Source organism: Saccoglossus kowalevskii, chromosome 13 (genome assembly GCF_978046115.1).
Source record: "Saccoglossus kowalevskii chromosome 13, keSacKowa6.1, whole genome shotgun sequence".
In the NCBI taxonomy this organism is placed as follows: domain Eukaryota; kingdom Metazoa; phylum Hemichordata; class Enteropneusta; family Harrimaniidae; genus Saccoglossus; species Saccoglossus kowalevskii.
Window position 1 is genome coordinate 6,721,025 of NC_140653.1, and position 27,367 is coordinate 6,748,391.

General features: G+C 33.0%; 1 protein-coding gene across 1 annotated transcript; it reads right to left on the minus strand.

Annotated features, from left to right (window-relative positions):
- Positions 1-322: 322 nt before the first annotated feature.
- Positions 323-10,108, minus strand: LOC146734938 (chondroitin sulfate synthase 1-like). Its single transcript, XM_085506691.1, has 4 exons — positions 9,448-10,108; positions 5,437-5,616; positions 3,661-3,848; positions 323-2,409 (listed from the first exon to the last, which is right to left on the minus strand). The coding sequence occupies exons 1-4, from the start codon at positions 9,929-9,931 to the stop codon at positions 1,135-1,137; spliced, it is 2,127 nt and encodes a 708-aa protein (XP_085362817.1). The 5' UTR covers positions 9,932-10,108; the 3' UTR covers positions 323-1,134.
- Between the last annotated feature and the right edge of the window lie 17,259 nt (positions 10,109-27,367).

Consider the following 27,367-nt stretch of genomic DNA (forward strand, 5'->3'; position numbering starts at 1 on the left):
ATTAATTTTCGCTAAAAACACAAATTGACATACACATTTGCCATGTGTTCCATTCACCAAAGAAAGGCAATTTCTTAATTATGTACTTGACTGGCACGGTGAATAATATCGTCCAATTCGCAAGGTTTCAAAGCTGACCATCTGAGCCCGCCTTTATTAATTCTGAGGCTACGGCTGAATAAATGGACCTTGGCTGGTGAAGGTGAGTGAATGTAAAGACTACATGTACTTGTGTAGAAGAGTGTATGAACTGCAAACACTGAAGACATGTAATATTTTATCAATTTATTTATTTACAAAACACTTCCAAAATATATACTGGTATATAATATAAATAAAAAAAATTGAAAAAAAAAAAATTTGTTATTTTCCTATTTACAACTTTACACAACATAGGTCTTTGTATAAAAGTTAAATAGACACTGGTGATTTCAACCTTAAAGGGGTAATAGCTGTGAACATTTTGAACATTTTTTTTGGTTAAATAAATATGAACAAATTTTACCAAAATGTTGTTTTAGATGCAATTGCATGGACAAAGTAACCTTACAAAAAGTCGTGTTTTCATTGTTGATGAAATGTAATGTAAAAACTGAAGGTAAAAAGTGGTCGCTATTCTAATTGAGATTGGTCATGTGATGAAAACCACAGAAAATTATGAATCATGACACACACTATTATGGAAATTGGAACATAAAATCACCATTGAGAGAGACTAAGCCTCTCAAGCTGGCAAAATATTTGACATTTTGCCCAGGGCCTCCAGTAAATGGTCATCCTGTACCATACACCAAGGTTTACTTGACAAAACTGGATTTAAATAGATGGCGCCCTCTAGAGACCTGGATGCAACCCCACATTCGTCTATTTTCACTTGCAAATGATTTAATTCATTTACAACATTCGTATATAGTATATACGCTATGCTTTCAGTGTCCACATTTCAGCAATAGCCGTTACAAATTGATACTAAATGTCTTATTAAAAATAAAAATCAGAGAAAAAAGATTGATAGTTACAACTATTGTTGCTTTAAAGCTCACATACATTGATACCACTGTGAACAAATGTACATAGCGCAACACATCATGTTTGCAACTGATATAAATATATTATATACATTAATGAAATTGCTTAAAAATATTTTATTTTAAAATAATTTTGCATCAGTATTGCAAATGAATTTTCACAAAACTTAGTTTTCTGTGACAAACTTGGTAATAAACAATCATCATTCAAAGCAAGTCCATCGTCAGAAACACGGAATATTCTAACAGAATATGGAATTGAGAATTTTTCCATATAAGAGTTTCCGGTGAATGTCTTTAACTCAGCAGATATATGCAAGTCAGAACGATACACACAGAGTGTATCCTTATTTTGGTAATTCCAAAAGCCAAAGGAATTATTAAAACTACTAGATTTATAATAACTGTTGCCATAGAAATATTGAAATGGTATAGGGATATATGCTTGTATATGCTGTATTGTGGCAAGTCGACAACGATCAAGAAAGTCTGAGTTGAAAATGGTATTTGTGTTTAAAATGGCGAGAAGGGAATTGAAGTTGAATTCAGAAAGAGCAATTTTCAGGGCTTCAGTTTGAGAGTATGTTTTGCCATGGACTTCGATATATCTTAGGTTGGTTGCAGGGTATTTATGTTGGTATAAAGATATCAAATCCTTTGCACCAAGTAGATTACTTTGTTGAGGCTCATGAAATATGACTGCAAGCAACGAAATGTTACAACTCTGATAGTTTTGCAAACAGGATTTCTCTAAATTCATCATAAATTGCTGAAAATTAGCATCATATTCCTGCAATGGTACAATAATATTCAAGCGTACATTTGGCATTGTCTTTGCAGATAAAGCAATTAACTGATCTATTGGCTGTTTGACAGTGATGGTGTAGATACCATCGCCATGGATACTAACAATATATTCTAAACTATCACCAATATTTTCTTTTCTATAGATAGTAACTGTCATCTTATTCCAATGTATGTCATCTGGAAGACTCTTAACAGCTTCCTCAATCACTGTCCTTGCTTCGTGATTCTTAGCGTCTATTTTGTACGATGACAATCTAATGTGGTCCCCAACAATTTTCCATAGTGTCACATACTTGTTTTTGCTAAGCCCATAAACTAAACGATCCTTTGTTTCCTTGACAACACTTAGAAACGATTGCTGCAGTGTGTCCATATTGTTTACAACACTGATAAGACTTAGCAAATCTTTCTGTACTGTTTGTAGTGTTCTATTTCTATAATAGAGATGTAATCGATACATATCTTTTCTTTGTCTCACCGGATACATGGATAATAAATTATTTAAAAAGGATTGATCCATTAAATTCCCATTAACATCTTCCTGTTCATTAAGGTTATCAAATAATTTTTGAAACTGAAAATAAAATAAGAAGACAATTATACATGTATTATGTTATGGACCTGTTTGATTGTCTTCATTATGTCACAATCCAACATTATCTCGTGTGTATATGAATAATGTAAATAATGTAGTGCATGGCTGAAATAGAATCACGTCATTGAATGCAAATGATGGCGCAGACACTTTTTGCTGTCATATCTCGGTAAATTATTGCTACACACAGGAAAAGATGTACCGGTATAATAATACGGTTATCACAAGAATACTGCACAGTCTGCAAAAAGACAGTATATGGATTGTATTGACTGGCGTGTAGCTGCCTGAATATCCCATGCACAAGCCAAGTTGTTGAGTTTTGAGTTAAATAAATTATGAATTTTTTATTTGTTTTCTTAAATTTAAATAGATTTATGCAATTCATACTGTGAACATAACAATGAGTATCGCTTATCTGCTGAAAGAATTTGAACTTGAGTTGATCTCCTGGGTTGTTTGTACAAAGGCAGAAAGGGCTGAGAAATGGTCCACTTCCTATAGCATTCATTGTGGTAAGTGTAATTATACATGCTGATCAGTTGATGAGGTGTTACAGCAGTAACTCACTACAATGCATATATACATGGATTTTTGATTAAAAATATTTCAAACCAAGCGATTTTGAGTTGTAATTTAATGCATTCATGTTTATGCAAATGAAACAAGCCTATTCATTCTGTTGATTTTAAACAACTGGAATTATTCACAGCACTATTGCGACCACAGAAATAGGTTTCAATAATGTACATGTACAACAACCAGGATATAAAAGCTGTAACATGGTTCATGGATATGAGAATTCATTTTACTACTGTGTAACAGTAAATTTTTACAATTTTGGGCAATAACATTGTTCTGACAGAGTTACAAAAAAACTGATGTCCGATTACTGGTTCCATACAATCTGAGGTTGAAAGTAAAAATCAACAACTACCTTGGTAAGAATAGACACTGATAAAACCATGAAACAAAGTCCTTATAACATCATTGATTGCAGTTCTAGTATAAATACTCAACTGATACCACAACAAATACTATATATGCCACAATAGTTCATTTACTATATATAGTGAATGCTGCTGATAACGTGGTTTGTAAAATTTGTATGTGGTACGTACTGCTCAATGTTTTCACCTGAGATTTTATTTCACCTTTCTAGTCTATTCAATGCCTCAGAGAAAACAATGTATGTTTGAATTGCAAATAACTACGAGTGAAGAAAGTTACCTGCTTTGCTTCAGTGCAGTTGACCTCAGCATATTTAGTCATACACTTGCCAAATACTTCATCAAATTTCATAATTTTGTCTTTTCCTGCACACTCGTCTAAATATGGACATATCTGCTGCAGTGCCTTCCTGCTCAGCACAACTCCAGCCCCGGTGTTGCAGTAAGGTTTGTTGTTATGTTTAGGACCTATCAACAAAAATGTTATTATCACAGTAAAGATTTTTGTTTAATTAAATTTTAATAGAAACAATAACAATACAGACCCCTTGCTTGCTATGCTTGCTAAACCTCATCAACTGGTGTAGCCTGACATGTAGGTGTGAGTGGCGCCCTCTCCAGCCGAACGGCATCAGACTTCACTAACGTCTGACAGAATAGTCACGGCAAGATCAATACTGCGAATTCACGCCTTCTTGCAATGAGTTTCAATGAATATTTATTTTGGTAACACCATCAATCAAAGCCGTGTTTTCATTGTCGGCAAAAATTTCAGACTGTTTTCAACAAAATGATAAACATTAGGTGGAAATGAACTCTGCTGTGAATAGTTACTCTTTGATGGCTGTCACTATCTGACCTTATTGCTATTTGATTGGTACTAACAACAAGCGCAACTCACCCGGCCTTGTCTGGCTACAACTGGTGCAAAAAACAAATTATGTGACAGTACCATGATATGAAAATTTCAGAAAAAAATAATAATGACTGAAAGTTTATTTAAAAAAAAAAATGGCTAAGGGTAATATTTCTGAAAACTATCAGCAATTTACTAATGGACATTTACCATGGTTCGTAAGTGTAGTTTCATAAAGTCATGGTTTTGTTTTCATTTTAAAACTGATATCACCTGATATCAGTTATTTGTAGAGCGGGTTGATAATCGTGGCATTACAAGCTGTATTATCTACTAACTTTTGTTTTGTAGATGATACTAGCACATGATGTCACTCACATCATACCCCATATTTAGCCTTATCCCCCTAACTTAGTATTTGCCAATCTCTTTGCTGAATACCATTTCTCTTAACACTTTCACTAACAGTCAAATTTGACCCTATATTTTTCAACCCCATTGTCAACTTGAATTGACAGCTACTGTCAACTTTGAAGCTTGACCTTTCACCACCATTGTTGACTTTAACAACTCCCAACTTTGACCTTTCACCACTTGTCAACTATGACCCTTGACCACACCTTTCACCACCATTGTCAATTTTGACCTTTCATAGCCATGAACCTCTCAGCACCATGACCTATTCAAAACAACTCAAAATTGACCCTTCACCACCACCACTGTAACTATGACCCTTAACCTTTCACCATCATTGTCAACTTAAACATTTCATCGCCATGTAGGCTCATACTACTCACAGCTACTGTCAACTTTGACCCTTGAATCTTTCAGTACCACTGTAAACTTTGACCTTTCACAAAACCACTGTCAACTTTGACTTTTGACCTTTCACCACCACTGTCAATTTGACCCTTTACAACAGGTGTTAACTTAGACCCTTGACCTTTCTCCATCATTGTCAACATTGACTTTTTCACTGCCAGTGTTTACAAAATAGCTTGATTCAAAATCTTCAAGTTTTCACAAAATTTGTTTTTCAAATCAAAATATTTCTGAACAAAATCTAAAAAGGAATATTCATTTTTGATAGCTGGATTAAAAAATGTGTGAAATATGTCATTCCATTCATTCTACCTCTAAGCAAACCTTTTAATTGAATAGCATCCTAAATCAACTCTCCGTCATAAAATTCCCACTCACCTATATATAGAATCTGTGAATTATTCAACTGCTTGAATAATGTCTCCATTGCGTTGTATCTGATGTACGTGTTGTGATTTGGGAGAATAACAAACCAATTATACTCATCTATATAATGATGACACATATACTTCAACATTGAAAACAGTTTGGTACCATTACTGACAGCATCTTTAATATCTACAATAAACATGTGTTATAACAGGTGTGCCATTATATGCAAATAAGAATGTATTAAATATTATGTACTTTGTCCACTGTATTTTGACAATATAATCTAATGTTGAATAGCACTATGCTGCATAGAGGTTGACCATTATAAATCCCCGGGATGGGGGATAGAAATTGGTGCAAAAATATGCACAGAGAAAATTTTGAACAAACAAATTTTTCAGTGAAATTATAAAAAAAAATATCCATAAATAAGACAAAAAAAAAGGGTTTTGCGTCTCTTTATTGCGTCAGTTTGCAAACTGTGTCTCACACATATTTTTAGCAATTTTCTGTACCAGTAAATTGTGTGACGTACTAAGGAAATATTTTTGTTTCAGAAGATGTTTTGTTAATCAATTAAAATTTTCAGGCATCTATTTGAAAGCATGATTTAATAAATGTTAAATAATTTTAATACAATCACATCATTTTCGTACTTAGCACAACCTCTTTTTTTCCTTGAAACAAATCTCACATATATTTGAAAAAAAATCAACAAAAAATGACAGCAATATTATTAAAAGATAATTAGGCTCACGAAAAGACAAGAATCTCCACACTAGTTCTACCACATTATAATCATTAAGTATACATATCAGGGATGGTTTTGTACCAAAAGCTAATCTGATTGTACAATTTGTGAACGATACGTATAAAGACAGCGATAAGAGAACAGTAATGGTCTATTCGCCAAATAAGCACATGTACAGGATTTAGCACATCATGCTTTGATTACAAATAAGGAAGATAACTCTCTCCAGTGTGTCATGTATAGACTTGATTTCCAAGGGAGCAAGCAGACACAGTACATTTAACAAGCCACAATAATATAGTAAGAGGTGCAATCCGTTTACGAATGTGTTAAATCCACCCCGGATGAACAGTTAAGAGTTATTTTACATTCATAATTCTGTCAATTCCCAGTGGCCACTATCATCTTCAGTTGAACTGTAAAAAATTTTTTTTACATAATATTTTTAATTGGCTTTTTTTTTCAATAACCAATAATTTACTGTGTTTTTGCCCCAAGCCCATGAGTTTTCAAATAAGGACAGCAGGAACACAAGTCAATTATATTACAGTAGAGTAAGTAAATTGCAGTGCAAGTCAAACACACTGAAGCATGATAACAGATAAATGTATATGTCATTTTGATGTACAATGGTTACTAATGTAGTCTACTGGAAATGGGGGCAGGTATAAAAAAAAGGAAACACTTTCACTGATGACAAGTGTTCCTTTTTTTATGATTTTTTAATTTAATAGGAATTGATGTTGCAATTTTTGATCTTATAGCTGTCATTTCAATTAAACTTATCAACCTATCCCTAGTACAAGTCTGATTACATAACCAAGGCATAATGTAAACAAATTAAGAGCAATAACAGTTTTTATCAAAAACTATTCAAGGATTTATAAGATCAATGATTTAATAAAATGGGAAAGAACAACTTCAGGTAATGGCATTTAAAATAAGACAGCAAAATAAGAGGGGATTTTTTCATTGAAAGAACACAGACAAAGACAGTTGAGAAGGTTGAGGTACTTGTCAGAGTTAATACGACTCTTGATTTCAGTAATGTGAAAGTTTAGATAAGCTAATACTTTGTATTTTTAAAAAGACTATGTTATTTGGGAGATTAAAGTCGCACAGTGACAGTGCAGCATCATTTTCAATACGGATTCCATTAGCCCTGGATCCACAACGTTGTCAGAGTAGGCATTCGATCGTCGGCTGTCCACTCAAACACTGTCATAGATCTAGTTATAGCGAAATGAGGTGGCTGTGTAAGACAAAATACACGGTATATGTACATGCGTACACCAACAACTAGCCGAACTTTGATTTCCAAAGCACAACAATTGCATCAAATTCAAAGTGTAATTGAGATTTTCATGGGTAACGGTAAATCAAGGTTCTGGCAATTGTTTGTGTTTTGCTCTTGTTTGATCCAAACAGTTGTTTTATTTCCCATATTATACAAAGTGAAAATAGTTGCAGTAAGAGTAAGTAAATAAATAAATGTACATGTATAAATAAATAAACAAATGAATAAACGAACAAATAAATAAATAAATGAACAAAAGTCTAAGCAAATACGTATAATATTGCTGGGAAGCAGAAATTGCTATAGCGAAGCCAGTCGAGCCTGCTTCCCAGAGTTTGACCCGTAAGTCAAAGAATGAAATATAAGGGCGACAAACGGGGCATATTGTTCTAATAAGGACTGTCCAAGGTAAAATATATATATCTGAGTGTCTGAGTGGGCGATTGTGGCAAAATGTAAACAACATCCACTCTGACAACGCCACAGATCAAAAGCTAGGATTCCATGTGATAGGAATTAAAGCATGTAAAATAGAAAATTTGTTTACAGCGTAGCGTTTCAAGTAATTAGATTTGAATGACAAAACATTAGACAAATTCTGAATTTACAGTGTGGAATATCTGGTGCACATGGTTACAGTGGCTCTTGTGGCCCAATTCGCTGGTTCCCGGTGCCCTTGCGAATGGCAAGTAGGACACAGGTAACTAGTAATCACCATGCCCATATAGTCTGCCAGCAAGGACTTTTTGAGATGGTTCTGACATTTCTCGCTGTTTCTGAACAAATTGATAACAATTTTCGAAAGTAAAAAGAAACATCTGAACGACCACGAGCGTAAGTGCTGACGTCAGGTAACCAAGGGAAATAGAACAAGCAGCAAGAAGTGATGGACCAGTCAGAATGTTGTAAGCATTACTAGTTTCCTGCCTCTCGTGGCTTGTTGTGCCATGACACTTGAAGCGGGAACCAGCCAAGTGTCTATCTAGCCTGTATGTTCCAACATAAACCATAGTTCTCTGGTTTTATGAAAAGATCATTAATTAAGGTATACAGGTCAAGTGATCAAGTGCAAGTGATTGATTTCATATAGTTCTGATCTATAATTAACATCATCACAATATTTTACAAGAGAATGAATCAAATATGATATGATGTTATGTGATGTGATATGGTATGATATGATGTGATGTGATGTGATGTGATGTGATGTGATGTGATGTGATGTGATGTGATATGATGTGATATGATGTGATATGATGTGATGTGACGCGATGTGATGTGATGTGATGTGGTATGATGTGATGCGATGTGACGTGATGTGATATGATATATGATCCGATGCACCATCATGTAATTCAGATCATGTCATGGATACGGTTCAAATGTCGTGATCACTAACCATTAATATGCCTCGAGAACTGGATATTAAAAAGGCAGCTTGGCAGCAGGTTTGCTGACCCTTATCATGTCATACATCTATTTTTAATCGGTGAGCCTGGCAGACTACAATATCATATTTGACATAAGTGCGTCTACAGTCAAAATACTTAAATGATCCATTATACAATAAATGTAACTTTTGAAAAATGTGCACTGCTATTTGTGCAAGATGTGCTTCTAATAGTACAAATACAGTACATCATACATAATTTCACAGATCATGAATATTCATGAGCTAGCCAAAAAATTTTGGCCAATAGGAAACTCCCCTAGTTCCAGCCCTCACTTTATAACTCTGTCACTGGAACACGAAAGAATAATAGCTTTGATGTCTTAATCAAATTAACTGTAATATTTTTGGCAAAATTGATCGTATTTTAGTCAAAAATGATCAAATTCGACAAATGATATTATTTTCATGAAAGAATTTCCACAGTATTTTTTTTTCAATGCATTTTTTTTTCAAAATCTACTGTCTCCTCTGAGTTTCTTATGATCAACCCTTTAGATGTTAAAATAAACAGATTACCTGTAAGCTGTACTAATTGTAATTCACCATGTATATCAGCGTGAGAACTCACGAATATATCATAATGTTTTGTATGTTGTGCCCAAGTTTTCTCAATAGTTGGTACCCAGTCATCAATCGCTTCACTCGGCATAAACATTCCAATATACAATAGTTTTCTCAAAGATAATTCTTCATGAGCAAACCTGGGAACACTTTTTAGACGCCTTGTATCGGCAAGTTGGTTGTCAATATTCAACCACTGACGACTTCGCTGATGTGATCTGTAACTATCTGCTTGAGGCGACAAGTCATGTTTTAAATTTCTATTCTTGTTTAAAACACCGCGTGCTACCAATTCACTGCCTCCTTGATGGATATTCACTGGTGGTCTGTTTCTTCGGCTTCGCGGTGAAACAAACAGAAGTAACGATCCCGAAATTAAGATTCCGATGCAGAAACCACCAATGAATGGAAGAACTGGTCTCTTTTTTATGGTGAACATATCTGATGCATCCCACACGGTAGGCAATGGGCAATGTGCAGCTGTAAGGATTGCTATGAAAACTACCGCCACGTGATGTAAACAGCGATCCTGTTTAACGTGGCACAGTAAAACTCTTCATTCATTCATTTAAGAACATTTCAACGAGCGAACCTCAAACACGAATATTCACATTCATTGTCGATAACGTGTCCCAGTGAAAGCTGTTTCCCACTAGTCGTGTACGTAGTGCCATTTTATAAAACAACATTTGGTTGTTGAGCGAGTTTCGGTGATTGGACTATTCCATTGCGAAGGCTGCGGTAATTCTCACAGATAGTGTGAGAATTACCGTGAGATATGCACATCCGGAATTTACGTAATATTATCTAGTCTAATATATTGGTTCAATACACTAATATGTATCCATACAAGTAAACAATCGTGTTGTTGGGAAATCCAAGTGACTCAATCATATTATAATGGACAATCCACATGACACCAAACGTAGCTGACCACCCCGTATTACGTTGTCATTGTGGTCCCGTCCAATGTCAGGATAACGGTCCGTAAATGTTGAACACTAAGCAACGCGAAGAGGTGAGTTCCGATATATTTTATCTTTGTGAAGTTGCACAACTATAACAATTACCGATTTCACTATAGACTAGAGAGTGTGTGTTACATAACACGTTTGGTTGAGTAATAGGGTTTGCGATGTGTTCAATCCATTGCATGCAATGGAGTTTTAGCGTGGAGTGGTGTCTACATGCTCTCTGCTCGTTTGGGAAGGGAACCGAGGTAGCGATGATCGGGTCAGTGTCAAGTACTAGTAAATTAGTCTAAAATGAGGTGTTAGCGACTGAATGACGACAAAACAACCAGATCAGCAGTCGATGAGTATCACATTCTTTATGTACGTCACTTTCAATGTGTGCGTTTGTCCCAAGGTTTACATTGTAGAGCGGAGTGCGCGTGTAGTGGGCCAGGCGTCACGGTGGAATATGAATTGTCGCAATATTGGGATGGTTTTATAATGACCTTTCCAAGCTGTTTAATGATTACGTCACCGTGTAGTCGAACATTTGGTTGAATCATGGAGGTAAAGTGAGATCTCTTTTTACCTCCATGGTTGAATACACTTTATAAAATCATAATTAATTGAAAATTACTAATTAATTGATAACTTTGAGTTCACTGCATTTTATGCAACATATTTTCATTGTTTAATATTTAATATATAAACCAAAACATGAATTTGAAAATAAAAGAAACATGATAAAAATGCCTCAAATACGAAATAGTGCAGTATTCGTCAAACATTAATACAGTGCTGCATGATTGAACATGCCTACTCTACTGTATCACCCAGCGAACCAGGCAATAAATCTGTTGTCTATATAGTCAGGCGTTCCTGTGCAGCCTGATCTTTCCAGTGTCATGACTCAAAGATATAGAAATCCAAGGACATCGAGAAAAGTTAAACAATAAAAGTACAAAACAGAAAATAATAATAATAATGAAACAGATAATAGTTTTCATTTTGTCACTTTTATCTGCATATTATGAAAATATATTAGTTTCTGATTGGCTTATCTGATCATTGTAGAACTAGTTTTTGAGTTATGTCACATATGTTTGGACCTCTGTTAATGCATGTGTGTGTCCCAACCTGTATTTCAGACATGCCTAGACCAATCACATTCAAACTACACACATACATCATGAATTGCTCACAGAAATTACATTAACTAATGCAGGAGATAAATTGAGTAATTTTATATTTTTGATGAGCAACAAGGACTCCAAGGCAATTAAATGTATGGGGACCTATCTACTTAAAGCCATGGAGTACAGAAAACTTTAACGTATCTATTTATATTGTATTGTAATTGTGTTGTGTATAGATATATTTATTGCTTTTTACCAAAAGAAATATTGTAATTTCTAAGGATGCAATAAAATTTGATTATTATTATTATTATTATTACATCATGCATCTTGGGATACATCTGCATGCTTAATTGTTTCAAGATCTGATTCAAATTGGTTGAATGTGACTATTTAAATGCGAAAATTCATCAAAATCTGCATTCCTGCTATTCTGGAAGTGAATCTTTTTTATATAAGGATGAGTTCACTCAAAGTTGGTATTTATATTTGACATTATAGAACTTTAGTGCATGTCATTTTGTTTTTCAGATTAGATTTAAAATGGACAACTGGTGGCCATTTTGTTTTACCAAATGCTGTTCCAGAGCAAATCTTTGACATGCTGTTTTATTTTCAAAAACAGACAAATCTAGACAAACTGTGTATTTAATTTCCTTATGATAAGACAAATAGTCGCAGAGAAAATCAGTTCTAGTTCTTTTTTTCAGATTCATATCAGAGAAAAATATTATATTATAATTGTCTTGGTTTTCTTCTTTCTTATATATAATTAAATTTAAACATGTGTCACAGAAACATTTCCAATCATCATTAGGGTGCAGTTAGACAAAAATGTGTCAAGCATACTTGTAAATTGCTTGCTTGTGGAAAATCATGCTGCTTTCCCTTTTTTAAAGCGATTTTTCTCTGTATTAAACATATCATGTTATGCTGTCTTGTCTTGTCGAAATTGAAGTCAATTTTCGAAAAATAATGATTTGAATATCAATATTTGCCATTCATAATATAGGGTCTAAGCACAGTCCCTCTATCCTGCTGGTAAAATAGATGAATTAAAGAACTACTCACCCGCTAAAATATGAGCTTATACAGATATCCTGGTTAAAAAATTATGTGAAAAAGCTTGAATTCTGGAATAAACAACTAAGTTGTAAGAAAACACAAAGCACTGACGATGCCAAAAATAGTGACAGACTATGCAGTGATCATGTGACAAAGAATCACCGGATACTCGCAATGCGCGGCTGTCAGGGAAGAGACCAATTCATACCTAATACAATAACTGGATAGAGGGACTGTGGTCTAAGTCATCAAGCCATAACCTATGGAAAAAGTGTATGTTGATGCATTATGCTTTATTTAATCATGGCTTGTATGAATTAAAACAAAATTGCACTGGCCTTTTCTTGTTCAAGTGTGTTTTTGATCTGTAAGACCTTTAGCTGGTATCTCACTTGTAACTGTAAATTTCATAACTATATAATCTCACTAAAATAAATTGCATAAGTCTATAGAACTTGATCAACATTTTTTAATACATTTTTTAAAAAAACGATGTGGGTTTTATTGCTGACTTTAATGTTCAAAGAGTAAATTAAATGGCGATGATCACAGCTTCACACCTTATTCAATATGAGACTGATAGAGATGTATACAACACATATAAAATACATTGATGGAATTTGAATACGTCCTTTGAACATTAAAGTCAGCAATAAAACCCACATCGGTTTTTTTTAAAAATGTATTAAAAAATGTTGATCAAGTTCTATATCCCAGGATATTTTATGTCCATTTGTTTGTAAATTTAAAGTTTATTGATAGAAAAATACATAAAAATGTAGCGTTTAAAGTGTTAAAGTTAATTAGAGAGTTAAATTGATGTGCACATTTATATGGCTTTTGTAAGCTATCCATAGCAAACACATTGTTACACTGACACAATATGTACTATTTAATTTCCGTAGTGTCGCATAACAGACACTTAAACGCATCACGAGTATTCATTCTAACAATGAGACATTGTAAGCAAGGTCATCAGTGAATACTTGCTGTCAATATCAATTGAAAGTTTTTTACAAAATCTTATTATTTACATTTATTCAATTATTAGAATCTTATTACCAGTAATTGTGTGCCAACTCAAATTCTGAAAAATTTGATGAATAAAAATGAAATATTCAGGGATGGACGGTCATGGACCATTAAGATTATAGGAATATGATGATGGTGTTCAGGGATGGACCATTTAAGGAGAGATTCATCAGATAATGAAATAATTAGATCATGAATATTTTGGATAGGATGATGGAAACAGAAGGACAGGGTGGATGGAATTCAGGGATAGACCATTGAAAATATAGGGACAGGAGGGATGGAATTCAGGGATAGACCATTGAAAATATAGGGACAGGAGGGATGGAATTCAGGAATGGACCAATGAAAATATAGGGACAGGAGGGATAGAATTCAGGGATAGACCATTGAAAATATAGGGACAGGAGGGATGGAATTCAGGGATGGACCAATGAAAATATAGGGACAGGAGGGATTGAATTCAGGGATAGACCATTGAAAATATAGGGATAGGAGGGATGGAATTCAGGGATGGACCAATGAAAATATAGGGACAGGAGGGATGGAATTCAGGGATAGACCATTGAAAATATAGGGACAGGAGGGATGGAATTCAGGGATGGACTAATGAAAATATAGGATAGGAGGGATGGGATTCTGGGATGGACCATTGAAAATATAGGGACAGGAGGGATGGAATTCATGGATGGACCATTTTAAGGAGAGATTCATTAGATAATGAAATAATTAGATCATGAATATTTTGGATAGGTGATGGTATTTTGGAAGCAATCATTGGAAGCAGAGGGACAGGGTGGGTGGAATTCAGGGATAGACCATTGAAAATATAGGGACAGGAGGGATGGAATTCAGGGATAGACCATTGAAAATATAGGGACAGGAGGGATGGAATTCAGGGATGGACCAATGAAAATATAGGCACAGGAGGGATAGAATTCAGGGATAGACCATTGAAAATATAGGGACAGGAGGGATGGAATTCAGGGATGGACCAATGGAAATATAGGGACAGGAGGGATAGAATTCAGGGATAGACCATTGAAAATATAGGGACAGGAGGGATGGAATTCAGGGATAGACCATTGAAAATATAGGGACAGGAGGGATGGAATTCAGGGATGGACCAATGAAAATATAGGGACAGGAGGGATGAAATTCAAGGATAGTCCATTGAAAATATAGGGACAGGAGGGATGGAATTCAGGGATGAACCAATGAAAATATAGGATAGGAGGGATGGAATTCTGGGATGGACCAATGAAAATATAGGGACAGGAGGGATGGAATTCAGGGATGGACCATTTAAGGAGAGATTCATCAGATAATGAAATAATTAGATCATGAATATTTTGGATAGGATGATGGAAGCAGAGGGACAGGGTGGATGGAATTCAGGGATGGACCAATGAAAATATAGGGACAGGAGGGATGGAATTCAGGTATAGAGCATTGAAAATATAGGGACAGGAGGGATAGAATTCAGGGATGGACCAATGAAAATATAGGGACAGGAGGGATAGAATTCAGGGATAGACCATTGAAAATATAGGGACAGGAGGGATGGAATTCAGGGATGAGCCAATGAAAATATAGGATAGGAGGGACGGAATTCTGGGATGGACCATTGAAAATATAGGGACAGGAGGGATGGAATTCAGGGATAGACCATTGAAAATATAGGGACAGGAGGGATGGAATTCAGGGATGGACCAATGAAAATATAGGGAAAGGAGGGATGGAATTCAGGGATGGAAATATGAGGATGTGGTGAATGGAATTTTGAGGTGGACCATAAAAAATATGGGTATTGAATGATGGCTTTCAGGGATGGCTATTAAGGTTTTTAAGATGGATTAATAATTAATAATTGGTATTTGAAGCATATAAACACATTATTTCTAAATAATTCAATATTATCATCTGAAAACTGCTATAAAGTTTGATTTCTGAATGAAATGTTGGGACAAATTTAATGAAGTTGAACCTGTGTAGAATTTTTTTTCAGCTACCATTGTTGTGCCATTATTTTCCCTTCTTTATGACCAAATCTGCCAAATGTGTGTAAATTGTCCAACGTACCAATTATTAATATCTGATGTTTTAAAAAAAATTGTGATTCATGTATCTTTACAGATACTGAGTAACCTCTCTCTTAGAAGTGAGTTTTAATATTATCTTAATTCATATACCATATGGTTTATGAGTTACTTCCTAGCTTTGGGGTCTTGGCGATGTTTTGTTAAATATACAATATTGGCATGAATATTTAAGAGGTGCAAGAAATATTTGTTCTACAAATACAGTAATTTGGTTTTTGTATCCACAGTATGTACTATGGAAAATGGCAACTAGCATGTTTGAAACATTTCATACCTATATATATCACAACACTTATATTTCACATAAAAGGCCTAAATATATTTAAAGCTTTATGAATGATATCAGATAACCTTAACTCTTTGAGCACAAAAGTCACAAAATAAATCCACATAATTTTTTCTCATTTATTTTTTTAAAATTTTGATTAGTCGATCGAAAATTTAGTCTATCGGGTCTAAAATTAAGAAAAATTAAATAAATTGAAGAAAATTAGAAAATTAATATTATATTACATAATACATAAAAATGTGCAAAATTTTCATCAAAGTCTTTGTGCAGAAAAGATATGGTGTGCAAAGGGTTAATGTATTGTCATTGACAGATATCTGTGATATATTACCGACTAAGCTGATTTTTTTCTGTATATTGTATATTGTATACATGTATTATTGTTTATTATAATTCAGGAAAATATTAAAAGTGTAACAGTAGTTGATTCTTTGTCTGTAGACACATTTTGTAAACATTTCTGATGCATCATCATTAAATAAATTTGGTATTACTACGTATTAATTATTTCAGTCTTGACCTCTTTGATCCATTCTCAGTAGTAATGGATAACAATGTTTTTTTTTGTTTTTTTTTTGAAGGATTTAGTAAAATTTCATTTTGTCTGTCTGTTTTGGCTCTAGACTATCCATCTGATATTTGTACAGTAATATCACAGTGAACAAATAAACCTAAATATGATTATATGGTTGTTGTGACACATACATAGATCACACAGCTGTGCTCATTGATTTGGGTAATAAAGAATTATACTATAAAACAGCATATGCTATATTACAGTAATGAACAGAACTGAAGGTCACTGGGTAACCATAGCATTTTATTGCTTTCCTTTTGTACATTGTGAGGAAATTCGCATTTAAACTAAAAAAATCATGGAAATAAACATATCCCAGAAACGTGTTACAATTGAAAACTATTGTGTTTGCTCTATTAGTAGCATATGTGCTAATAAAAATGATTGTGATCAAATGTATGCTCAAAATAAGGTACATATGTGAATAATTTAGTATACAGGAAACACATTGTTTGGTTTATGTGTGCTTCTATTGGAGTAAATATGGTCTTTGCTATATATATCTTATTTGGAATATGTGTATTCTCATGTCGGAAACAGATGTGCCAGAATGGAGCTTATAACTTTGGTTTTAGGCATCCACTTGAACGCCCGTTTTCGGTCATAATGCGTTGACCAGTTTTATTTACAGTTTACAATACATTACATATATTGATAGATGCAACTTCACAACTGAAGTCCATTAAAAAGGTCTTTTTGGATCAAAATATGTCATTTTTGGTTCAAAAAATACGGTGGAAATGACACTTAAAATACACAGATCCAAAAAATAAAATTAATATGCATCTGAACAGTTTAGTGATGCACCTCTGTAGTGAATTTTGTTAAAATCAGTAAAAGCGTTTCATATTTAGGACACGGCACACATTACTTAACAGGCACATTTCCGTAACTAAAATGAAAGTTCATGCGAGGGCTTTGTCATTGACTTGATGACTAATATATTTTCAGTCATGCTCATTTAAAGTATTTATCTGTTATCACGATATTCAATTTCATGCATGGCCACTGATTGACAATTACATGTACTTAATGTTCAGTGTTACTGTATTTACTTTTACCTTGCTAGAAGATGATTGATTGAATCTCATGCAAGTAGTACACTTGAAATGTTGTTTGTATTTTGACTTTCCTTATGTGTTGCTGATATTACTCCTGTATATTGTGTAGTTTTTATGAAGCTAATATTATTGCCCTGTGTAACTAATATTGCCCTTGTAAAATTAATATTGCCCCTGTTTAACTAATATTGCCCTTGTAAAATTAATATTGCCCTTGTAAAATTAATATTTGCCCTGTGTAACTAATATTGCCCTTGTAAAATTAATATTTGCCCTGTGTAACTAATATTGCCCTTGTAAAATTAATATTGCCCTGTGTACAAATGTAACTAATGTTGCTTTTATATATTATAAACTATTATTGCCCTTCAGTAAGTGCCAGTATTATTGTCCTGTGTAGCCAATATTGCCCTTATACAACTATTATTTCCTCCATGTAACTGTCATATTGTAATTTTATTAAAAATGTACATTTTACTGAGGTAACTAATATTGACTTTACCTGACTGTTCGTTACAACATTTTCCTACATTATTTATAGTGAAAACGTTTTTATCTGCCAACAGGGAATACCATTGTTTCTTTTAAATTGAAAAGAAGCTTGTGTTTCTTTTTTTTACATAAACAGAGAACAGGCTCTTTTTATTTAATTGAAGTTTATTCCCTGGAGGTTTTAATATCACATTTAAATACAACATCAGTTGAAGTACATAGATGTTACTCGGTGTATATTATCATTATCATTATCTTTAGATAAATATGATAAAAATCATTAAGATTATCTTTCAATTCATAAAATATTGTTTCAAATTATGCTATGTTGTTTTAATACGGTATGTCACATTACGCCATGTTATACTGCATCACATTTCATTTCTGTGTGTGGTATTTTATTTAAATAATTGAATGAGAATTAATTGTTTTCTTATTTTAAACAAAGCCTTCATCATCATGATCACTTGGTTAAATACCTAAATTACCCTATAAAGTAAGAGGCAATTAAATTATCATGAGTTGGAAACAACCACAATTTTGTGTAAATGTCATAGGAGTTCTTCGTCAGCAGAGTCATGGCGAGTCACATGTCAGAGGTGTCCTCAAATTAAAATTTGTGTCTGCAATATAATAGATGCAAAAAATCCAAAAAACCTTACTCTAATGGAACCACTCTCAAGTTCATAAAGATTAACATCGGCGGAGATTCATTTGTAGAATAGATTTTAATATTCGTAACTGGCACCTAACCTTTAACCTTTAACAGATAGAATAAGATTACAAACTACAAATTAATAAATCATTGTATATAAGACTTTGATGTACTCATCATTTTACAAAATAATTTCACTCGGGATCAAGACTGGAGTTGTCAAGATATTGCCTGTAGTGATTCCCATTTGTTAAGATTAAATGTCATCCTGTATCTTCAGTTGAACCCTTATTATCATTATATAACCACGCAGAACATCATTGATTCCTGTAATTACATGCAAAACGCATAACAATGAGGGTAATTTGTAGTCAGGGTGATTCTCAAATTGAACATTAGGTATTTCTAATCATCCCAAGGGATTCCTGTGTGTCAGCTATTGACCCTTAACAATCAATGCATTATTAAATAACATTCTTGTCAAAAATTCTACCTTGGACAAAAATTTGTCTGAAATATGCTGTAAATTTGACCAAATGTATTAGTACCAAATACAGTCCACAAAAAAGATTTATTTACTGGTGAATTTGCTTTTTTAAAATTAACGTACATGCATATTTTAAAAATTGTGCTTTTAATTTAATTTACCAATTTACAAAAATAAAAACTAACAATTAAATTTAAATGTGAATCGATGTACCAAAACTATAGGTATTCAATGAACATACGTGTCATGCATTATTATATAAATTAAATATAGCTCAAAAATGTGAAGTCATTGCATTTTTATTTTGCTGAATTCATTCCATCAGTACGTTACCATTACAGACAAGGGGGTTAACATATGACATGTAACTCTGGAATAGATTGGCTTATATGGCATGTAACTTTAAAATGGGTTGGTATATATGGTGTATAACTCTGAAATGGGTTAACATATGACATGTAACTCTGAAATGGGTTGTCATATGGCATGTAACTCTGGAATGGATTGGCTTATATGGTACGTAACTCTAAAATGGGTTGGTTCATATGGTGTATAACTTTGAAATGGGTTGTCATATGGCATGTAACTCTGAAATGGGTTGTCATATGGCTTTTAACTTTGAAATGGGTTGTCATATGGCATGTAACTCTGAAATGGGTTGGCATATGGCATGTAACTCTGAAATGGGTTGTCATATGGCATGTAACTCTGAAATAGGTTGTCATATGGCATATGTAACTCTGAAATGGGTTGTCATATGGCATGTGTAACTCCGAAATGGGTTGTCATATGGCATGTAACTCTGAAATGGGTTGTCATATGGCATCTAACTCTGAAATGGGTTGTCATATGGCATGTAACTGAAATGGGTTGGCATATGGCATGTAACTCTGAAATGGGTTGGCATATGGCATGTAACTGAAATAGGTTGGCATATGGCATGTAACTGTGAGATGGGTTGTCATATGGCATGTAACTCGGGAAATGGGTAACTGACATTCAGGTCAGTTTGTTTTTTTGCCGGTGTCATTTTCTTGGGTTCTTAAACATTGGACATGCTTTGACAAATTTTGATACAAAGTCGACACAAAGACAATATAATCGTATACATTAAGTTTTTTGTTTAACATGTTTTTTGTTTTGTCAGAGTGATGGCCTTTTTAGCTCCGCTGTCGACTTTGTCGAGCGGAGCTTATCATATGAGTGATTGTCCGTCGTCGTCGTCCGTCGTCGTCCGTCGTCCGTGTCAATGTTTTACTTTTTCGACTTCTTCTTGAAAACTACAAGCCTGAATGCTTTGATACTTGGAGTATATGTACCTTGGGTAGACCTCTCTCAGATTTGTTCATTTCATGATGATATCTTCAATTCTCTAATTTTGGTGAATATTTTTGTCATTTTTAGTAAAAAGTGATATTTTCGACTTCTTGTTGAAAACTGCAAGTGCAATTGCTTTGATATTACATATATAGGTACGACATGTGGACCTCTCTCAGATTTGTTCATTTTGTAATGATATCTTTAATTCTCTAATTTTGGTGAATATTTTTGTCATTTTTGGTAAAAAGTGATATTTTCGACTTCTTGTTGAAAACCGCAAGTCCAATTGCTTTCAAATTGATATTACATATATAGGTACTACATGTGGACCTCTCTCAGATTTGTTCATTTTGTAATGATATCTTTAATTCTCTAATTTTGGTGAATATTTTTGTAATTTTTGGTAAAAAGTGATATTTTCGACTTCTTGTTGAAAACCGCAAGTCCAATTGCTTTGATATTGTACTACATGTGGACCTCTCTCAGATATGTTCATTTTGTAATGATATCTTTAATTCTCTAATTTTGGTGAATATTTTTGTCATTTTTGGTAAAAAGTAATATTTTCGACTTCTTGTTGAAAACCGCAAGTCCAATTGCTTTGATATTACATATATAGGTACTACATGTGGACCTCTCTCAGATTTGTTTATTTTGTAATGATATCTTCAATTTTCTAATTTTGGTGAGTATTTGTGTCATTTTTGGTAAAAAGTGATATTTTCGACTTCTTGTTAAAAACCTCAAGTCCAATTGCTTTGATATTACATATATAGGTACTACATGTGGACCTCTCTCAGATTTGTTTATTTTGTAATGATATCTTTAATTCTCTAATTTTGATGAATATTTTTGTAATTTTTGGTAAAAAGTGATATTTTCCACTTCTTGTTGAAAACCACAAGTCTGATTGTTTTGATACTATATATATTGTTCATTTTCTAATGATATCTTCTGCTCTTTAATTGAAATGTGCACTGCTAACAGCGGAGCCATGTCAGCCGAGAGGCTGCTTGTTATTTTAAAATTGTTTTTAAAATTGTACTTTTATTTTGATTATTCATGAAAATTTAGATTTTTTATTTTATTTTTAAAAATCTGTCAAAAAGACATTTTTAACTAATGATCAGGAATACATTTTTTTTTCTGCATCTAAGTCATGATATTTGTGTAAATTTTAATTGATAAACAATTTGCATGCAAATGATATTTATAATCATGTTTGATATTGCAAAAGAGCGAAAATTCCCAGAAACAGGAATTTAAGGGTCGTAATTATTTTGAGTTCCTTTGTGCATGATTGTTACTGGGGTATTTAATCCAATATAGCTATCTGTGGGGGTCTTCCATATCTATTCTGTATGTTGTATCAAACTGAATTGAAAAATGTTACTTGGAAATATTTGTTGTCAATTTATTAAATGGCTTCAATAGTTAGCGGTTGATGTGGCTTTAATCTTAAATTAATGACAAAAGATTACCTTTAATACGACTTGATCACAGTATCGGAAATTAGCATTCTAGTGATTCTAATTGATTTAATAGCTCTTTCTCCATCACTATACTCTCCAATTGAATCAACTAACACAAATTTCTCATTGTTTATTGGCTTTAATTGTTTTACTAGTATACAGTTTATTGGTTACTTACAAGACTATCAAGACTTTATAGTTTATAGTTTACAGAACGTATCAACAATCCTGCAGAACAGAATAAGATAGAACAGAATGTGTTGAAAAAATTATTTGACAATAACAGTATAAAGCCACTTTGAATGACACCATTATTCCTGTCAAAATGCAGGAGCAACCTTTCAAATATTTGCATTTGGCCAGATCTGATGAACATCATTTTCCTTTCTCTACAATTCCCAATTCAATTAGCGTCAAAGATGATGTTATTCTATTCGCGCATATGTAACCTACCAAGCAACATGCGAGGGTAGAACAAAAAATTAATATAAAAGAACACTGGTAGACATTGAAACCTGAAGTATACGGCATACTTGAGTTTTTTAAAGATAGCAGAGTGAGTGTGGATGAGTACAAATGAGGGTAGCTAGAAGAACTATTAAGACAGCTGAGAAACATGGATTTTCAGTTGAAAATTTTTCAGAGAAAATGTACTGAAATAGAGATGCTATGTTTGTGTTCACAGATATGACTCCCAAATTACCTGCAAAAAATATGAAAATATTTCGCTTTTGCCAAAGATAATAATTTTGCATGCTGGTTATTCTTGCTTAGGCAGAATAGTATGCACATTTTCAGAGGTTGGTACGAGTTACATGTAGTTGAAAGATGATGGCAGTTTTATTTCAGGGTAATTTTTCCGTTGCGAGTTGCACTGCGACCCTATGCCTTTGAAACACTTCCAGTTTGTTGACTCCAGGTCACACAATATGCACAAGCGCATAAATGATGAATGCACAAATGCTATCAAATCGAGATCTGAGAACTCTTGATTAAAATCTTTGACTAAAATCCTGTGTGTGTTTGCCTTGAAATGTTGACTTTGGTTCAGGGTGCTAAATGTACATATTTTTTTATAATTTTTTTCAAATTTTGTAATCTATGTAATAATGAGCCAAAACGATTTGTGTAAAACAAAAATGAGCATGTATGGGATGAAATGTGAGAATTATGCATTCGTAGAACAAAATAAATTTTTGGATGAGCAGCTATTTAGCATGCTATCATTTTAAATATACGCCATGTTACGTGACAGATCATTAATGTGTTTACTCATTTAAAAGCAAAGGTTATTTTGGTTATAACGACAGATTATTAAATATTATGAAAAAATGATAAAAACAGCTCATACTCTCTTATAATAGACTAATGTTCAAGGTACCAATTGAAGAGTACACACTGAATTAAAATTAAAAATATTTAATAATACCAAGCATGTCAATTGTATAGAAGTTTTAGATATTACGTTGTAAGGATGCAATATGGGCAAAAACATTAATTTTTAATTTTTTTGTTTGATACTCCATAGTGTAGACTAAACCATATAATATTTATCATGACACACAGCAGTATTCATGATGAAAACTACTGATACACATGTGCAGTGATTTAGTTAAGTACCAAAACAACAAGTGTACATGCATATAGAATTTGATTACCTGGTCAAACTAATACTTACTAGATATTTGCTAAAAGAACATTGTTTACTGTTTGACTCCCGTGTGCGAAGCACAAAAAGGGAGTCTTTGCAGTTAGTGTGTCTGTATGTGTGTGTGTGTGTGTGTGTGTATGTGTGTGTGTGTGTCCGTCTGTTCCACTGATATCTCAAGAACCATACATCAGTTTTTGATGAAACTTGGTGCATAGATGTTCTGGGCCAATGCGCAGATTTGATTAGGTTTTGGTAAAAAGCCATGCATATTAATTACCTAATTTGCATGATAATTAGCTAATTTTTAGCTGTTCCACTGATATCTAAACAACCACTCATTGGATTTTGATGAAACTTGGCACACAGATGCTCCAAAACTAATGCGCAGATTTCATTAGTTTTGGGTAAAAATCTGTGCAATATTAATTACCTAATTTGCATAATAATTAATCAATTTTCGGTTTTTCCACTGATATCTCAAGTACTAATCATCACATTTCAATAAAACTTGGTACATAGATGTCATAGGACACTGCACAAACCTCATAGCTTTTAGGGTAATATCAGTATATATTAATTAGCTAATTTGCATAATTAATTAATTTTCAGCTTTTGATATTTCAAGTAGTAATCATCACATTTCAATGAAATTTGGTACATAATCAATTTGACTGTGTATAAATATATTTTTACTGTAACAATATTTTAGGGTGCTGTGTTTTTATTATAAATCTTAGTGAAATTTGACATATACAAATATGAGATAACAAAGCCAAATATTTAACAATAGTAATGTACTGAGTGAAAGTAACTAAACAGAAAGCAAATATTTGTATCTTCAGTTAGTTTTAAGTACTATCACTTATAGAGAGATCATATCCATCGTATCAAGTACGAGAATGATTGATGCGAGTGAATTATTGCCATGGTGACAACATGAAATGGGATAATTCTGATTAAAATAGGAGAAATAATTACTAATACTGCAATGCTAGTGAGTGTGTAATATTTGTTGTTACCAACCTGTCAGATATAAACAGTAGTGAGCAATATTTATTACACAAACAATATTGACTCTAATAAAAATGAAAATTATCATTTACATTGTATGCTTATAAAAGAATTTTAATAGTGGTAAGTGTATCTATTTAGTTATTTATTATTGTCGAGCCCCCAACTTAAAGTCAATAATAATATTTATTTACCCATCCCATTCATTGCTTGTATTTCCATCCTCTGTTTACTCACACAAATTTTATCTGCAAATTTGTAACAAATCTTCACTTATATTTACATTATTTATAAAATATTCACAATAATATCTAATGCTGAAAATATTTTTGAGATAATATTAAATATAATGTCTTTTATGTATCAACAAAATATTCTCATTAAAATGCACTGCCCACTTTTTAAAAAAAAATTCAGAAGCAATTCTCAATAGAGAAACTGTGAAGTTTGAATGATTGTGTGCATTTTATTTAATTAATTCTTGTTATATTTGAAGAATATATAAGATAGCTTTACATGTCTCTGTATAGAGTTAACGTAATTCTGTGCACACTAACCACATACAGTCAAATAATGCTTCATTGCGCAAAGTATACAGTAAGTCAAGTTTGTTATCTCTCTGTTAGATTGAAAAGTGTGATTACAATTCTAATGAATAAATGAGTTATACATGTCATGACCCATTCTACAATAAATCCTTTACTTCAAATTATTTTTTTTAATTACATGATAACACAATGTATTGCTTTATATTTATTTGTGCTGATTAAATTATAGCATAGCACTTCTTGGTCAATAAATTGAACATTGAATGATATATTATAGTGGTACACTTGTTTTTAATTGCCTATAAATATAAAAAACGATATGACTTAATTGATTGGTAAAATGTTTTAAGTGGATACCTCATGTCTTTCTACTCCACTTCACGTTTGACAGCTTCATACATCTTTTAAATTATGGTTTATATTTGGTTTGTCAGTGTTTTAAAATGGCATCCTGTTTTTTTATAATTGCATTTACTGATTTAAAACTGTAAGATTGTTGACTTATAATGTAATTGCCTGTTAGTGAATTAGGGATGTAGAAATCAGGGAATTTAGGGTTGTTGAATTCAGTGAAATAAGGAAGTAGAATTCAGTGAAATAAGGAATGTAGAAATCAGTGAAATAAGGAATGTAGAAATCAGTGAGATCAGGGATGTAGAAATCAGTGAATTCAGAGATAGAGTAATCATTGAAGTCAGGGATGTAGAAATCAGTGAATTTAGGGATATATAAATCAGGAATGTATAAATCAGTGAAACCAGGAATGTAGAAATCAGTGAAATCAGGGATGTATAAATCAGTAAAATTTGAATCAGTAATTTGAAATTAGTGAACTTAGGTTTGAAATTACAAATGTTGAAATCAGTTAATCAGTGACATTGGGGAATCTTGAAATCAGTAATTATTGAAAGATCAGAAAAATTAGGGGTGGTGAAATCGGTGATGTTGATGAATCCTTATAAATAAATGCTTTTACAGTTACATGAAGTGATTGCGCAATCTCTTGGGACCTATACTTTCAGTAATTGAATCCTGTTAAAATGTCAGTAAAGTACTTTGCATACTTGATTTCATCGCAGTAAGTTGATGAGCTCAGTAATTACAGGAATCTAGCAGTGGTAATTACATGTATGTATCTGCTTGTAACATATATAACCATTCTTTTACCACATTTACATCACAGTAGTATTGTAATGGACATGGATACTAAACCATGCACCTGGCAAATGTAATCTGTTTTTGTTTATTTATAGTCTCTGTTTGTTGTTGTTTTTGTATAAACTGTGATTTACAGTGTTTACTACTTTCACTGGTTGCTTTAGTATAACTGTAAATCAAGAAATATCATTTTGGGAGCAAAAATTTGTGTCTTATGTGTCAGTGACATTGGTTAAATTTTTTGTTGATAAAAATTACCATTTAGAGAAGGTGTAAACATCAATAGAGTATTTTGTGGCGCCCTCTGGGGATCATTATATCCTCATTCAGTTGTTTTAGAAAGCAATTAATAAATCCATGGACATTGATACTCTCATGAAGTCAACCGTAATAGGCAGTTTGATCGATAAATTCTGGCTGTGGACTGTGTCAAACAGGTGGCTGTTTCATTCAGTATCTTTCACATGTAAATTTGGTTGAGACTGTTTTGTGCTGCGTAGAGGTGGCTGAATATTTTTTTTTTATTTTTAGTAAAAAAATTTATTATCAACTTCAGTATATACTCTTGATTAAAGATGGCTTCTTCTTCTATCTAATAAATTTACTATTTTCGTTCACCTGACAGGATTCACAGAATTTAATTCATTCTTATACTGTGTTACATATTTCAGGAATATTATAGGTGTGTTGGTCGATTTGTCCCACAGGTTGATTCGTCCCAACATTGTTTTGTTCAATGTTTAAGCCCTATAATAACTTGTCCAATATGCACAACAAGATCTGAACAACAAACTCTATCTCATGGTGGTCATTAGCTCATTCATCACTTGCATACAGACTAAATGTAAATCGCAGTCATTTATTGT

Excerpts from the sequence above, each read along its gene's own strand:
- LOC146734938 (XM_085506691.1), bottom strand. The coding sequence starts at position 9,931 with ATGTTCACCATAAAAAAGAGACCAGTTCTTCCATTCATTGGTGGTTTC. Across the intron at positions 5,617-9,447 it reads ACAATTAGTACAGCTTACAG|ATATTAAAGATGCTGTCAGT; the intron begins GTAATCTGTTTA and ends TGTTTATTGTAG. Across the intron at positions 3,849-5,436 it reads TTCACAGATTCTATATATAG|GTCCTAAACATAACAACAAA; the intron begins GTGAGTGGGAAT and ends TTTTGTTGATAG.